At 41.2% G+C, this 16,169-nt stretch overlaps 1 protein-coding gene across 1 annotated transcript; it reads left to right on the forward strand.

Moving 5' to 3' along the window:
- The first annotated feature begins 5,265 nt into the window (after positions 1-5,265).
- LOC111230239 (ras-related protein Rab-37-like) lies at positions 5,266-15,906 on the forward strand. Its single transcript, XM_022756903.1, has 9 exons — positions 5,266-5,816; positions 6,922-7,032; positions 9,110-9,151; positions 10,713-10,779; positions 11,059-11,111; positions 11,533-11,598; positions 12,438-12,494; positions 12,568-12,644; positions 14,720-15,906. Exons 1-9 carry the CDS (start codon positions 5,703-5,705, stop codon positions 14,823-14,825), a joined length of 693 nt encoding a protein of 230 aa, XP_022612624.1. The 5' UTR covers positions 5,266-5,702; the 3' UTR covers positions 14,826-15,906.
- The last annotated feature ends 263 nt before the right edge of the window (positions 15,907-16,169 follow it).

Raw genomic sequence — 16,169 nt, forward strand, 5'->3', positions numbered from 1 at the left:
AAACAAAAAAACAGGTTTAATAAAACAACAAGTCTCCACTGGAGATGTGCAGGATCAGTTTAACCTTTTTTCCTTTTTACCCTACACTGGTAACACTCACTTTCAAATTACTGACAAATGTTCCTCTACAGACTCACAGACGTTGGATGTTATTGCTTCACCACTGCAGCAATTGTAATGATTTGATCCCTTCATAAACCTCAAGACGCCCCAAAAACTCATCTGTGCAGTATTTGTAAAATAAGTGGTGCATTGTGTGCGAGCCTAGAACAGGCTCCTGCTTCCTCAGTAATTAAATTTGTGGTTATTTTTGTCGTTTTGCCCAGTTACACCATGCCAGAAAACTACACAGTGTACTAAGTGCAGATGGCTCCAGCTTTTTGCAGGCTGAAATGGGCCAGTTGGCCCTCAGTTATCTGAATAGCCAGAAAACTTTTAAGCGCTCTTATGAGAAGCTGTGTCAATGAGAAACTAGAAAATAAATAGAAATTTCTCTTGTCTAGTCTAAAGCTGTTCATTATTGTACTAGAAGATACTTGGTACACATGGAATGATGTATTTTTCTAAACTCTGATAAAATCCCTTTTGGTTCAATAATAATTATTAATGTGAAGGCTTAATGTGAAGGTATCTGTGTTTAAAACATCTGCTTCATCATAACCTTTTCATCTCTTGGCTCTTAGATGATAAGTTGTTTGAAATACCCTGTAATCTTTGGATTAGTGTGTGTGGACAAGTCTTGAGAGACACGTCTCAGTCTGGGTCTGTTATTCATCCTGAAACTGTGGACAAAATATACATATACAGTTTAATAAGCTCTCTGCTGGCCGGCCAGGATCTCCCTGAGGATGGATACTCGTGACTATGTGAGCTAGATTACCCTCCTCTGGATTCATTGGGCTCTAACAGATATGAGAGTCTTGGGTTTCCTCTCAGCAGTTTCATGGCAACTATCTCATTATGGCAGATCTCTGGGACTCGCTTGTGACGAACCTAAACAACACAGAGAAATCTCATGTTGCCATGGAGACAGATTCAGCATCTCTGCCCCCGCTGTAGGGCCCTCATCACTGTAAACCCCCACCTCCATCCTCACTTCATACACACCCTCCTCAGTTCCCGTGTGCTTCCTGGAGATAAACTTCCTCCTGCTCTCTGCTCTAACAGTGTAAGTCCTGAGAGTGTTTACATGCTATCATCAAAATTTGATGAAGGAACCATGAAATAGTAATATGTTTATTACACACTGGCCAACTAAACACTGCACAACTTCCCCTTCACACAGTGAGTCATCCGCACAGCAGCTCGCCTCTGGTCTGTGTTATTTGTACTTGAGGGCCAGTTTGTGCTCCACTCCCACTGTGGAGGAACGTCAGTAGGCGATCTCAGCACAACGCTTCGCTTAACATTAATAAAACAACTGCATCCCACATAAAGATTATGTATGTCCTGTACACTGTCTGAAAAGATAACAGTCTATTTGCTGGATTTCTGAAGCTTTTTTCTGCATTTGCAGTATGAAAAATTGTTGCTTCACTCAGCATTTTAGAGGGCTACATCTTCAGTGAGAGCTCAGCAAACATCCACCTTAAAGGACCCGATTTTCATCCTGTGCATCTGCTCAAACTGTCATGAAGTTATCTTTTCAATGGGAGAGCAAAGTCCAATGTGCAGAACTTGTGGATTGAACGTATTGTGAGTTGCAGAGCGCTGCATGCTGTGATGCTGCGCCGTATGTGGGCACTTTGAAACTGCAGATAAGAGGCAAACAGCAGTGCTGGCTGGCCTGCTGAAGGAGGGGCAGGAGGAGGAGGGGGGTGGCTGATAAATGTCAATAAAAGAGGCAAGCATCTGCTGTGAGAGAGCTCCAGGCTGGACCCACCAGCTTCCAATGAGACGATAACCATGGCGACAAGGCAAATTGATGCCTACGTCCAGCACTGACTGTGGTGTCAAAACAGTAGATCCCTGCTGGGGTAACACATGACCATGAGAAATGATGGTTATCACGCCTGCTTTGGCTGTTTGTTTTTACTTGTGTGCGTGCGTGTGTGTGTGTGTGTGTGTGTGTGTGTGTGTGTGTGTGTGTGTGTGTGTGTGTGTGTGTGTGTGTGTGTGTGTGTGTGTGTGTGTGTGTGTGTGTGTGTGAGCTTTGATTTGTAAAAAGTGTTGGAATAAGGATTCAGATCCTTAACTAAAGTAAAACCATCAATAAAACAGCTTAAAGATAAAAGTCCTGCATTTAAGGACTTTATCAAAGACATCATTATTGTTATTACTGATGCATCACTACTTCATACAGATAGATAGTATTCCAGTGGGTCCAAATATGCAGGTTGGGCCCCTCCAGAGTGTCACTAGATAAATGTCAATGGTCATGAGATGATTAAAAGAAGAAAAAACAAAGTTCTACATCAATTTATATTTATTTGTTAACCTTTCTGTAATCTTTGCTTTTTTGTAAAAGATTGGAGAGTTTTCCCTCCCCGGGTCTCAAACAGTTATTTAAATGAGCCCATCTGAGACGTTTAGAGGTGAAATGTCTCTATCAATGAAACTGAAAATAACTCATAGACATCTGAAACATGTCAAAGGCCACCAACCAGAGACTGCCTTTGTGATCACAAGTCAAAAAGATTAGGAACCAACGGTTTAATACTAAACATTTTGTATAAAATCTTAATCTGAAAAGTCAGTAGTAACTATAGATGAGTCTAAATTAGCATGAAAATGAAATTCTTCACTGTATCTCACATTACTTGAATAAATGTACTTAGTTGCTTTCCACAACTGCTGGTGAATATGTGAAAAAAAGGAGAAAGAGAAAACAAAGAACAAGAACATCGGCCTGAGATGTAGCAGCCATCTCTGATATAGTGATAAGGTTGGAGGCCCCCACACACACACACACACACACACACACACATTTCCCAGTACATTCCCAGTTCAGCGCTGCACATTGCCCTGTCCTTCTGAAGACGTGAAGCAAACCTCCAGCTGTCACATTACATTACAGACCAGAGGGCTGTGCACTGAGCAACAGATGAACATGTACAGTAAGCAACACTATGTGCCCACACAGTGTACTGGCCTCAGGCGATGAGCACACAGGCAGCAGTGAGGCCTGGATGTAGGCCCTATGTGATGTCGCCTCTCTCTGTGACTCTCTCTGCAGACGATCCTCGTGGGAGACAGCGGAGTGGGCAAGACCTCCCTGCTGGTTCAGTACGACCAGGGCAAGTTCATCCCAGGCTCCTTCACTGCCACCGTCGGCATAGGCTTCACAGTGAGTCCACACTTCTTGTCCTACACACACCCTCACGCCCTGAATTTGTTTTGCACTCGCTAACCCCCCACCCCACCCCAGCCCACCCCCAAGTCATGCTGACTTCACCACTGTGATGAGAAGGACACTGTCACTGCGATGGGCTGTTTGTACTGAAGTCGTGACATAACAGCAAAGCAAATCGTCTCTGTTTCTGTGCTGCGGAGTGTATGACTCCCTCAGTGTGTCAGTGAAGTGCAGCATGAATCAGTGGTGTTCTCCAGTGTAGGATGGTGCATTTTCTCACTGCATTCATTACAATCCTTACCATTCTGTGGTGGGGGTTGGGGGGGGGGGGGTGCTTGATCGAGGGAACATTATTATCTTTAATGATTCCACTGCTATGATTAAATTACTGTGAAGAGAGCACAGCTAATGAATATCATGGCAGGAGGCAGTTTGCTGCTGGATGTTTGTAACAAAGCTGTTTTAAACCAGGCTGATTTTCTGCGTTGTGACATGTGGGGAGGGGGAGAGGGTTACGCTGTGTGGCAAGTGGAGGCAAAAGGAGACAAACAGGAAAGATGTATGGTTCATTTAGAGCATGACTTTTCTGCTGTGGCAGTGACACCTTTGGCTCGGTGTCACTGCCATTAGAGTGGCATAGAGGAGGCAGAGATCTGTGAGAGAGTATAAAATTGGCTTTGCCATTTTGCATTAGGATTGGTTTTAGAAAAATGAGCTGCGGGAAAAAAAAAAAAATCACTCTACTCACACATTTACTGGATTTAAATGGGTAGGATGGCACCTGCAAATACACACTGATCATTTTTGTTTTGTCTTCACTTTGATAGGGCTTGGCACAGATGATCAAAACAGAGTCTTAAATGCACAAGAGATGAAAATGTATCTGGTGTTTCTTCAGCATTTATTGTTGTGGATCAGTCGGCTGGAATAAATTAATATATTTTATATTTAAAGCTTTTTCAGCCTCTTTGTTCATTCTGAGATGTCTCTCTCCTTTCTACCATGGATTATAAAGCAGTGAGTACAAGGTAAAAATGCAGATGCAAGAACACAGCATATCAAGGAGTTGGCAGTTTAGCTGATATTATCTCAAATGTTAATCACCCTGTTGTGCATCTTACAACTCTAACTTCTATGCAACCCTGTTCAGAATCAAATCAGTCACACATCCAATGGACTCCACGTACAAATACATGTTTGATCATTATACTCATGTCAGAGGGTGAGATGCTGCCTGCAGCTGCCTGTGCCACAGAGCAATGAGTTCATATGTTTGAACGAGAAATTACATGTCAGTTATGTAACATAAATGATCTCTGGCCATGTGTCATTAGGCCTGTCACTACCACCAGAGAGAGAGAGAGTGGGGAGGAGATGCTCCTGTCCTATTCTCTACTTGAACACTTGGGGGAGACAAACACTGCAGGGAAAAGATTCATCTTCAGACTTGATCTGGAAATTGAGTCGCTGTGAAACCATTTTCGAAATGTTTGACATGCTAATTAAATGAAAGGATTGGGGGTATTTATAGAATCATCTGTTCTTGACAAGAATAGAATTGTATTTATTGTTCATTTGCTGTGAAGGGAAAATTGGTTGCAAAAGAAGCGCCAAAAATAATAAGAGAAAGGAACTATTTTATTATAATATGATTTTATTTGTAATACGTTTTCTTAACATATTCTTAAAGGAGGAAATAAAAAGTTTGTTTTTTGGAGCAGAGATGTCCCTTTATCGCACCTGAAGCACAGATTATCCATATTTAGGCTTCATTTCATATTGTGCATCGTGTGTATTTAAACTAACAGGTCACAGTTGACCTGTGTGACTCCTTGCACTCTCATTTTGACCCTGTCTGTGATCCAGCACCACCTGTAGCGGATGAGCAGGCCATCCGCGCTATTGACCGACCCCCGTGCTGCTGTTTGGGGGACAATATCAGTAGCCTGATGCTTCACTCATATGAAAAGACAGTGTTTGCTGGAACTGTCGACGTCTTCTCATACTTCATCTGCCCACGCAAGGATGCCTGGCTCCGCTCTGCAAAATCTGAGAAATGTTTCCGGCTGCTAGTCATTACAGCTTTCTTGATTGGCGGTGGATGTAGACGCCGAAGCGCCGCCGTAGCTGATTGTTCTTTAAGTTTTGATCGTCCGCTTCCGCCTTTTGATAGTGCGATATTAAGGTCTGATTTTTAATTTTTATTTATTTATTTATTTTTCTCTTGGGAAGCGCTTGGTGATCATTGTGTGGCCAAACGCAGTACTATGCGAGCAGAGGGGCTGGAGGCTGGCGGAGACTGGGACTGAGAGGCAGAGATCTCTCAGACACCGTGCGCGTCTTTCTTGGACACATCTCGGAGACAACTGTGGTGTGGCTCTCCTGCCTGCACACTTTACTTGGCATTGCGATGTCCACAGACAGAAAGACATCGTTGACGGACAAGCAGACTAAAAACGGAACGTCAAAATATGTGTTGGAGAGATGCGCTTCTATTAACGAGTATTATGATATTGCCTTCAAGGTGTGTATTTCCGTCTTGCATTGTGAGTTGAATTTATTTTGTTGTTATTTTTGCGGTGCTGCTGGAGGAACAGGTGTTTAAATTTACTGTGGCTGAGGTTTGACACAGAAACAACTGGGTGTACCTGCAGCAGCAGCAGCAACCAGCAGCAGCAGCAGCAGAAACAACATGAATATTGACTCTTCACGTGTGGAGAATGTGCAGCTCTCACAGATCATAAGTGAAAAGCAGCAACTATCAGCTGATTAGTCTGGCTTTATGCATTCTCCTTGTTAAACAGGCCATGCTCACTGTTTGTATACTGCCGACAGACACCAAGTCATCAGCCTAATGGTTTCATGTGTATTAAGTCTCTATGAGCCTGGAAATCTCTCGAGGTTGCTTTGTCCGCCTGATATGCAAATATTTGCTGAGGGTGTACTTGTTGCTCTTTGCAAACCCTCCCATTAGATATTTACAATAGCAGCACAGGCACACCTGTAACTGCTTTATAAAGACTCTCAGACAAAAGGAAAAGTTAAATTGAAGTTTAATCGTATTGCTATCTGTCCATTTACACTGCATGTGAAGCCACCAGGGCAGTGTGGATAACATATGCTTTACATCACTTGCTGCTGGATGGATTGTATAATTACACATCCTGTTGTTGTAATTACATTGATTAGTTTTGGAGAAGGATGCACACTGAAAAATGATGAGAGTAAAATTACAGAGTTGGCTGCAAACATCTCGAATCCCCTCTCCAGTATTGGCAGCGTGTCACATGTTGGTGGCAGCTCAGTCAGCAGTGGATCACAACACTGTCTGTATACTGTAGCTGTGTTTGCCATATCATTTTAACATTTTAATGAGCTGACACATTAACTGGAAGCTTACCAAGATAAGTATTTTTGCAACAGCAATATCTGAGTCAAACATCAAGAACCCAGTTGTGAAATATTTTTCTTCACTCAGTTGCAAAATAATTTATGCAACACGTCCCTCAACTTTAATTTCCTCCTCTCAGGGGTTGTGTTTCTTGTTCTATCATCATGTAAAGGCTGTCAGTCATGTTTTGGCCACCTGTAACCTGTTGTCCCTCTCTCCGGTGGTGGGTTTGCTTTAGGTGATGCTGCTGGGAGACTCGGCCGTGGGGAAGACGTGCATCTTGGTGCGCTTTAAAGATGGGGCATTTCTGGGAGGCAACTTTATAGCCACCGTTGGAATAGACTTTAGGGTGAGAGAGATACTGTTGAGCAGTCTTGACTCACAGAATGACTCATAATATTGTTCATTATTTCTGTATGAGGCATTAATTGTTTGTCATTTGTGTTGTATTCTTGTTACATTTATGAGGCAATACTGAAATCTGAAAAACAACCTAATGATATTTACAAAGAAACAAGGGATCCACTTGTTAGAGTGACATCAGACCAATTAACACCTTTTCTCTGAGCCGAACACCTCGTCACTCTGCGATGATAGTACCAAATGTACAAATCCTCTCACAAATCAGTCAAGTTCACAGACCACTTGTGCTGCAAGGCGCTGTGGATGGCTTCATAAATGTCTTGGCAGATGCCTGCCCACGTCCCTGTCTCCTGGAAAGATTGGCTGCAGCTCAACTTGGTCCTGGAGGAGTCACACTGCTGACAGACGAGCTCTTACCTAGTCACATAGTCACATACACCTCATGCACGCATACACGCATACAAACACACACACACACACACACACACACACACATACACATGCACACCTGACCCTTTGGAGCCAATTTCTACCATATATCTTCCTCTACTGGGGCTGAACATGAAAATAGGCTAGAGTGAGTGGTCTGCAGCCCCCACCTCCCATTTTCCTCCAATCCCGGCAAAACACTTATACTAATGGCAAGTCAAGTACGGGTGGGTTGAAGAGGAAATTGTGTTGCATTAGCTAGAGTGAAGCATTGTCTTCTTTGGATCATGGTGTAGACATAAGGCAGCATACAGCATGTTTGGTGGGTAGAGCTATATGTACGCTGTTTATTCAAAAGCACAGTTTGGCTCCATTCAAGCAGAAGCAACAGGTGCTGCGGATAGAATCCATTCATAAAATGCATTAAAAAAGTGATGTGAAACTGGTTTACACTACAGAAGAATGGTTGTTAATGTAAGCAGTTACCTTTTGTTTTCTTGCTTGTTTATGAAAGGGGGCAAAAGCTGCTTAGAAACGGAGTCATCTGAGAAACAGAAACAGTTGAGTCAATATGCTGAGGTTGTCCTCTGTGCATGGATAGGCAGCCAGGCTGCTGTGGCAGCTTGTAATATGGCTGGTCTATTTTCGGCATGCTTCCTTGTAGCAGTTACTCAGCATGCAGGCTCCTCTCACGTCATAATTGGGGAAAAAATGGAAACCCATGGCAACTAATGCAGGGGTTGAACCATGTCCATTCTGCCAAGGCAGAGGATTCAGCAGGTGGCAGTTCTAGCTGCCAGTGGCGGCTTTGCACACATCACCCAGGTTTCTTTTATTTCTGTGTAGCTCTGTCTGCATTTGTTGTGTACATTTTTGTGCGTTCCCAGGAAGGGCAGGAGCCGTTTGTAATGACCTGTCACTGATATGAAGCTATGAAGTGATTGAGGAAGTGCTGCATTTTCAAGTCACACTTCCTTCATCTCAGCCTCTCTCTCTCTCTTTGGTGGTTTTTGCTTGTTGAAATACAGTTGTGACCTCTGCTTGTTGCTTTAACAGGTCATGGTAATGCAAGACTACCAAAATACATTCTTACCCCTATTAAGGAGAACAAAGAAGAATCTTTGTTTTTTTTCTTTGCATGTCTGAGCATGCATGTTATCATACTACATGTTTAACCTTTAACCATAATTCCTTCAGGAGTTTTTTTGTTGTTGTTGTTGTTGTTGCTAGTTTTTCCCTTTCAGCCCATTCAACAGTCACCACATTTACTCTTTTTAGCCCATGTGCCTAAACTATTTTAAGCCAATCTTTGCTCTACTGGAAATCAGAGGGCACCCCTACAGGGCGGCAGGAAATTAACGGGGGAGTCAGTTGTTATGCTGCCAGTTGTCTTTCTCACTGTTGTGTAATTAAGTCTAATCCCAGGACCTTGTTGTTGTGTGGGTGTTGCAAATTACTTTCTCTGCCAGCATTCAAAGCCACTTTTAGTTGTCTTGTTTATTTTGCCACATGTTGTGTCTGAGCTTTTTTAGTCTGCTATGATGTTCGTCATTCATTTCTGTACAGTTTTTACATCACTCCAGTCTCTGAAGCATATGGTGAATTGTCTCTCACAGCGCTTCTCGTTTCTGTAGAATAAAGTGGTGGATGTCGACAACCTGAAAGTCAAACTCCAGGTAAGAGCATGAGCCTTATCAGCTCATCTTTCTGCCAGCCATCTATTAACCTGAATTCACCTTGTTGATTATGTAGAATCAAAATGAATCTGAAAGTAATTTACAAATAGAAGATAACCCAATTTGTCATTGTTTGCACAGCTAACCCAATCAAAGTCTCTGATGTACATTCAGTGCGATATGGTGTAGTGTAAGGGACTCTGTAGGGTTAAGTTCCAGCACACTGTTAATCTAAGGCACATACCCATATATCGTTAAAACCTGTTCATTCAACACTGAGTGGGAGGTGCCAAAATTAGATTCCTCAGCTTGCTCGAGTAAATCCTCAGCTTCTCTTCTCTTGCACGAGCACATGATAAAATCCTGTGATTAATTCCAAAGCAGACTCTACCGTTATAGGCCTACTGTCATACAAAGGCAGAGAGCTGTAACAAAAGGTTAAAAAAATGAGGGTCCTCAGGCTGACTGGATAAAGTGTGTAACATGGACATATTACCTTCATTTTATGTATTTTTGTACAGCTTATTTTTCAACAACAACTTAAAAAATCATTGACCATACATACAACCTAAAAACTGCAGCTGCCTTTTGTAAAAAAAAAATATAGATATATATATATATATATGAAGAAAAGACAGTAGAGACATATGTTCTTTCCATCTGTCATTTGTCAATATTTACCTATGAATCGACACTGTATAGACCACACCAAATTGTGAATGCTATAGAGTCAGAAGTGTTAGCTGTATTTACTCTCTACGACCAAATGTAGCAACAATAAGATAATTAACCAGGATGTTTGTTCAAAATTTCAGTTCAGAAAGGGCGAGGTGGTGTCTGCTGAAACAGGCTAGCTAGCCTATCCTAGCCAAGATATTGCCTCATCAAAATTAATGTATCTCAATTCCAGGAAACAGCCAGGGGTTTGTTTTTTTAAAGTAATTTTTAGCTGTTTGTTTGTTTGTTTTTTAACTGTTTTTAACTGTATTTATTTTAAATAGTCTAATACTCTGTGACATTGTGGCATCAGTTTTATATGTAAAAAATGTCAATCATTCAGACTCAAGCGTAGACTTAATGTGTTACTGAATTTGAATAATAATGCAGGGTTTGCTTCAAAGTTTGATCAGGATTTTACTCTGCTAAGCTAGGCTAATTAGCCTTCCATTTAGCAGAACTAGCTTATTCATCTTTGACCAACTGCCTTATGTATATGAGTTAACCAAGTAGTGATAAAAGATGTTAATTTGTTGCAATTGATTCAGTACATTTCATTTATAGGAAACAAATAAAAAACTATGTTAATTTAGCAATAGCAGCTAGCTTTAGCTATTTCAGCAAGCTAAATTTAATTCTCTTTTGACTGTTTTGTTGCCATTTTTAGCAGTTTTCTTTTTTCTTTTGTCAGAACAAATTCTATGATTTTGGGCTGAACTAAATTTTATGTAATTTATCAAGTTGTTTGTTTCTGCTTTAGTCATTGGCTGTGCAGGATTTGTGATGATGACTGTTCAGGATGTTTGGTTTTCCCACGTTAGCGTAACTGTGGTTTGTTATGCAGATCTGGGATACAGCCGGTCAAGAGAGATTCCGCAGCGTAACGCACGCCTACTATAGAGATGCCCAGGGTAACCATTGCTTTTTACATTTTACTTCCTCATGCTCTCTCTCTCTCTCTGTGTGTGTCTGTGTGTGCGTCTGTGTCTGTGTGTCTGTGTGTGTGTCTGTGTTTTTCTGTGTTTGTGTGGGAAGGCCTAGTGTAGGTAAGGGAGCAACCTGCCTAAGATATGTAGTTTTTATTAGTGTGCATAGAAAGCCTGTGTAGGTGTTGATGTGTGTGTTATATAAAACAGGGTGCAGATAACAATAAAGGTGAAACCAAACTGCTCCTCTATGTCCTTTTACAGCATTACTTCTGCTCTATGATATCACCAGCAAGCTGTCATTTGACAACATCAGGGTAAGATTACTTTTCTCTCCCTCTTTCTCTCTCTTTCGCTACCTCCCACTTTCACTATCTCTCTCTCTGCACTCACTTCATTTTCACTTCCTGCTCCTAAACTCTTTCAAGCTTAACGCTTCATTCTGTCTATTTACATGCAAAGTACTATGAGGGCCTCAAACATTTTCTCACAGCCCTTTTTGGAAATGACATGATGTTATCATTTGCTTGGCTACACAGTTCCCAATAATGAAAAGCAATAAAAGTGTTCAAGGATAAGAATGACTCAGTATCACCATGATTGATTGGAGGATGATAACAGCACAGCACTGGAGGAGAGGGAAAATGCAGTCTTTAAGTGGTGGTATTTGTTTTTCTTATAGACCAATTTTGCTTTCTCCTCCCCTCCTGTTTCTGTCTGTCTTTTGTACTTTTGAAGGCTTGGCTGACTGAAATACACGAGTATGCCCAGAAGGATGTGGTCATCATGTTGCTCGGCAACAAGGTGAGCAAAGCTTCCTTTTTGTGTTACATAAAAAGATCAGAAGGATAACTGGTCCCTTAGCACAATTTTAACACACTCTTATCACATTCAGACAGACATGAGAATGCTTAAAAGCCGGAAAATGCTTCCACTGGGCCGCACACACATTAATGCAAACTCTCACTCACTTAGTTTAACGTTTACACATTAAACACTATTAATTGCTCTTTTATGTCTACATTGATCTATGTTTCTTTATGTGCACTCTTGCCTGTGAAAAGAACGATACTGCGTTTAAAATAATTTTGGTCCATTTACAGAATTGTTGCTTTGGAAAGTACAAATGAATGCTTTAAATTCTTACCCATCACCCAATGTTGCATGATCATTATGACCGGGAAGGATACTTTGAAAAACAGTAAATTACTATTCACTTGATTCGAGCTTCCCATGCATGAAACTGTTTTCTTCACAATGCTGCTGGTGATGAGGAGAGTAATTTTCATGTCTCATTGCAACCAGCAGTCATTGCTAATATATCTGAAAGCTCCCTCTGGTGGCTCAAAGCGAACTCACCCTTCTCCAGGGTCATAGGTGTCACACAGCAGCAGCTCAGATCATTTGCTGTGAGAGCAGCAGGACTGGTGGCAGCAGTCTGTGGGTGCCCTGCTCTTCTGCTGGAGGTGGGCTTTCTGACATCTCATCAGTCTAAAGGAGAGTTCTGGCTCAGCAGCTGGCAGCAGGGTAGCCAGATAAGGGGATGTGCGCACTGACATGATGGTGCATCACTGTAGCTAATGGCATGGTGAATCTGTGACATTTCATCTCTGCCTCGATGACTTTCCACTGCTGTCTTACAGTCGGACATGGCTGCAGAAAGGGTCGTAAAGACAGAGGAAGGAGAGAAGCTGGCCAAGGTAATGTATAATAGCCTCGTGTGATTATATTTTCCACAACAGCACTTGCTCTTCTAATGCTTTTCCATTTTAGGAATATGGTGTACCATTTATGGAGACCAGTGCGAAAACAGGAGTCAATGTGGAGCTGGCCTTTCTTGCTATAGCAAAGTAAGTTTTTTTTTTTGTGAAAATATTTTATTGGCATTTTGGGAGTCATCACAATACATTACAAAAAACAAACAATGACATGAAATGCTCCTATATAACCATAACCCACCGCCCCACCCAACAGCTCCCTTTTAACCCTTTGGGCTCTTGACAAACACAAGAAATAATATAAACAGAAAACAACTAACAACTAACAACAGCAATAGAAAGTAAGGTATATTACAAAAAAGATAAATAAATTAAAAGTAAATAAAAAGAAAAAAGAAAATGACAACAAAATGTAGTGTGTGCATGTATGAGTCTTTGCGGTGCAAAAGTCTTTTTAAGTCTGTACACTACCTGCAGCCCAGCACAATCCTGACAGTCTAAGTTAGCAACAAGCTAATTGACTCTGGTTAGAGATAGGGCCTTTAATTCCTATTTTGACAAATCTTAATATTAAATCATAGCATGATATTTTAGACAACAGTATAGTAGCAGTTTGTTTTAACATGACAATGCCATCGTGCACAAAGCCAGGTCCATAAAGAAATGTGTTGAGTGTGGTGTGGAAAAACTTGACTGGCCTTTACAAAGCCCTGACCTCCACCCCATCCAACGACTTTGGGACAAACTGGAGCCAGACTTTATCACCCAATATCAGTGGCTGACCTCACTGATCCGCTTGTGATTTGCTCCCATCCAGCTTATTGTGGCTGTGGGAGCAAATCCCTGCACCCAGGTTCCAAAACAGGTTTTTATGGAAAGCCTTCTCAAAAGAGTGGAGGCTATTAAAGCAGCATATTAATGCTCAGAGATTATTTGTGGGATGTCTGGGTGTCCTCATATTTTTGAGTGTGTTTCATGTTGTAATTCTACAGAATTACTGAATGAACATATACAAAAAAAACTATTTTTATTTACTAAAAGTATTTTCGAGTATTTCAAGTCACCCCTCCCACAACACCATGAACGAAGAGTTTCTTATGTAAATGTGGGTGGTTAATAGAACAGACAAGAGGGGAGAAATCCCTGAAAGAAGCACATGTCTATTCTTAGAGACATGATTGGTTGATCAGTCATATCTTTATTTTGAGTTCAAAATCTAGGTCTCATAACAGTTTTCTTCATGTTTCAGTTACAAGATGCTGGAAAGAAGCGACAGGTGGAAAGTATATAAGAATAAGAATCCATTTACAGAGAAAAGAGAGCGAAAAAACCACAACGAATACACTTGGGGATAATACAGAGTAGTTATTAGTGCTTTTCTTATTTCCAGAGTCGTCTACAAGTGATCTCCAGAACAAATATTCTACGCCTCAAAAGCTGCGTCTCCTTTTAAAAGAAAAGGTTCTCTACAGTGAACTAATCAGTTTACCCTTCTCATTTTTCTGCTTGTAATAGAAAGGTCAAAACAAACCAAAATGAATCGAATTTCAATTTAGCTTGGGTCATGCTTCTGGAGTAATAAGAACTGAGGTTTGTATTTTCGTTGTATTTGAATACTGCAACCGTCTCGCAGCACAGTTTTCTCTAGTTTTCTCCTCTGGGTTGTGTATCTTTATACTTTTCTCTAACGTAGCATTGATGCTCACAAGCCTCCCTCTGACTCCTGGAACTAATGCACCCTGATGCTTTTTCAGCCAATTTGATGTTTGTTCCTGTTGACTTGTTATAATGGGATTGTGCATGTTTGAGGCTCCATGTAAATCTCAGACATTAACTGAGTAATTTTTTTTTTTTTTTTTGACGGACTTCCTTGTGAACACACCTTTCTTATTGAATGGCAGGAAATAATACGAAAGGGATTGTTACTTTGGCACAGCAGAGCTGTGGAAGAAAATAATATAAGTGATTTGCTATTTTCATGTGATGGGTATTGTAAATGCGAGTTAGATTAGATGATTCATTCATCAGAGGCATTTTGATCAGCACAAAGGGATGTTTTTCTCCCTCACACACTTGCTTGTTTTATTTCTCTTCCCTTCTCATTTTCTTTATTTGCTCACCCTATCTGTGCTCCATCCCACACATCCACCTCCTCTGTACCTAACTTCCACTCTCTCTCTCTATTCTCTCTCTTCTCTCTTTGTCAGGGAGCTGAAGCACAGAGTGACACAGCAGCCGAATGAGCCCAAGTTCCAGATACATGACTACATCGAGTCCCAGAAGCACAAGTCTGGCTGCTGTAGCCTGGTGTAGCTGATGCTGATCACCAGGCAGAGAGACACACACATAGAGAAAGAGAAAGAGAGGGAGGGAGGGGAGTGGGAACGAGGTAAAAATGTCTGCTCTCTTACAAAAAGCCAATCCCAGCACCAAACCTGAGAAGTGGTCGCCCCTTGACTTCTCCACTGAGCTTTTAGCTGAATGGAAGTGAATCTGGATTGGTTGCCATCCCTTTTATGAAATGTGAATTTAAATCTCTTTTATGTCATGCGTAGAAATGTTTGTGGTCTTTGTGGTGACAGTTGTATCAAACTACAAGTCAGGAGTTACAATCTGAAATGCTATATCCATCTGCAGGGACAAAAAGAAAACAGATTTATCATTCTGCTCTTGATAATCGGCAGTTTTATACGAACAATCAATACGACTGTTGATGTGGATATAACATTTTGCCATGCAGCTCTTAGTTTGTTTCATCCCAGTTTTACCAGGCTGTGAACTGAATCCCTTTTGGCCTTACAGTCTTCATCGTTATCCTTTGATAATCTAGTGTGTTTGAGAAGTGGACTTCAGTCTCACAGTCAGATTGTAGCTAAAATGATCCCGTCTGTTCACATCTGTACTGCTGTTAGATAGAATAAAGCCAACGTTTTGAGGGTGCTCGCCCACTGTGTGTCTGTCTGTACATTCAATTCAGGGCCAGTGAAACTTCATTCAAAGTACTGTACATGTAACTGTGCTGGAGGATCACCCCACCAGGCTACATACAAAGAGATTATTTTCATTATTTTCATGTCTTCAGTTCAGAGTTTTCTCAGCATGCAGTTTGCCTTTTTGCCATTCACACACAGAGATGCAGACAGCACTCCCAAACATTCTTGTGTCTCCTTTAACGATGGTTGTTGTTGTCTAGGCTGTACTGAAGCTATATTTGTTCACGCACCGCATCGTGTAACTCGTTTCTTTGTACAATGTTCATTATGAATGTTTGCTTGTCGAATTTGCTTGATGTCACATTTGTCCCTCTTCTGAGGCGTCACAGTGATCACAAAGTGCCATGAAAAAGTGCTTTGTTATCATATTATATATATATAAAAGTATATTTTGTAATGTATGTGGTGTTATTTTATTGAAGTCAGTCTCATCCGTGTGTCTTTGTGCGTGTTTGCGGAGAGGATGAGTGGGAGCAGTGGGATGTGCTGAGGTGAATAAGCCACTGTGTGGCAGCAGTTGCCCTGTTTGTTCTCTGGTACGTGGCACGGGAAAAAAGTGTTTTATCAATTAGACAGGTTGTAACACACAATACACGTATTTTGGAGTCTATTTTATTCCACTGTATAGGTTCACTGTTTTTTTAAGGGTTGTTCAACATCTGTA

This window comes from Seriola dumerili, unplaced genomic scaffold (assembly GCF_002260705.1).
Source record: "Seriola dumerili isolate Sdu_G_001 unplaced genomic scaffold, Sdu_1.0 BDQW01000260.1, whole genome shotgun sequence".
NCBI lineage: Eukaryota > Metazoa > Chordata > Actinopteri > Carangiformes > Carangidae > Seriola > Seriola dumerili.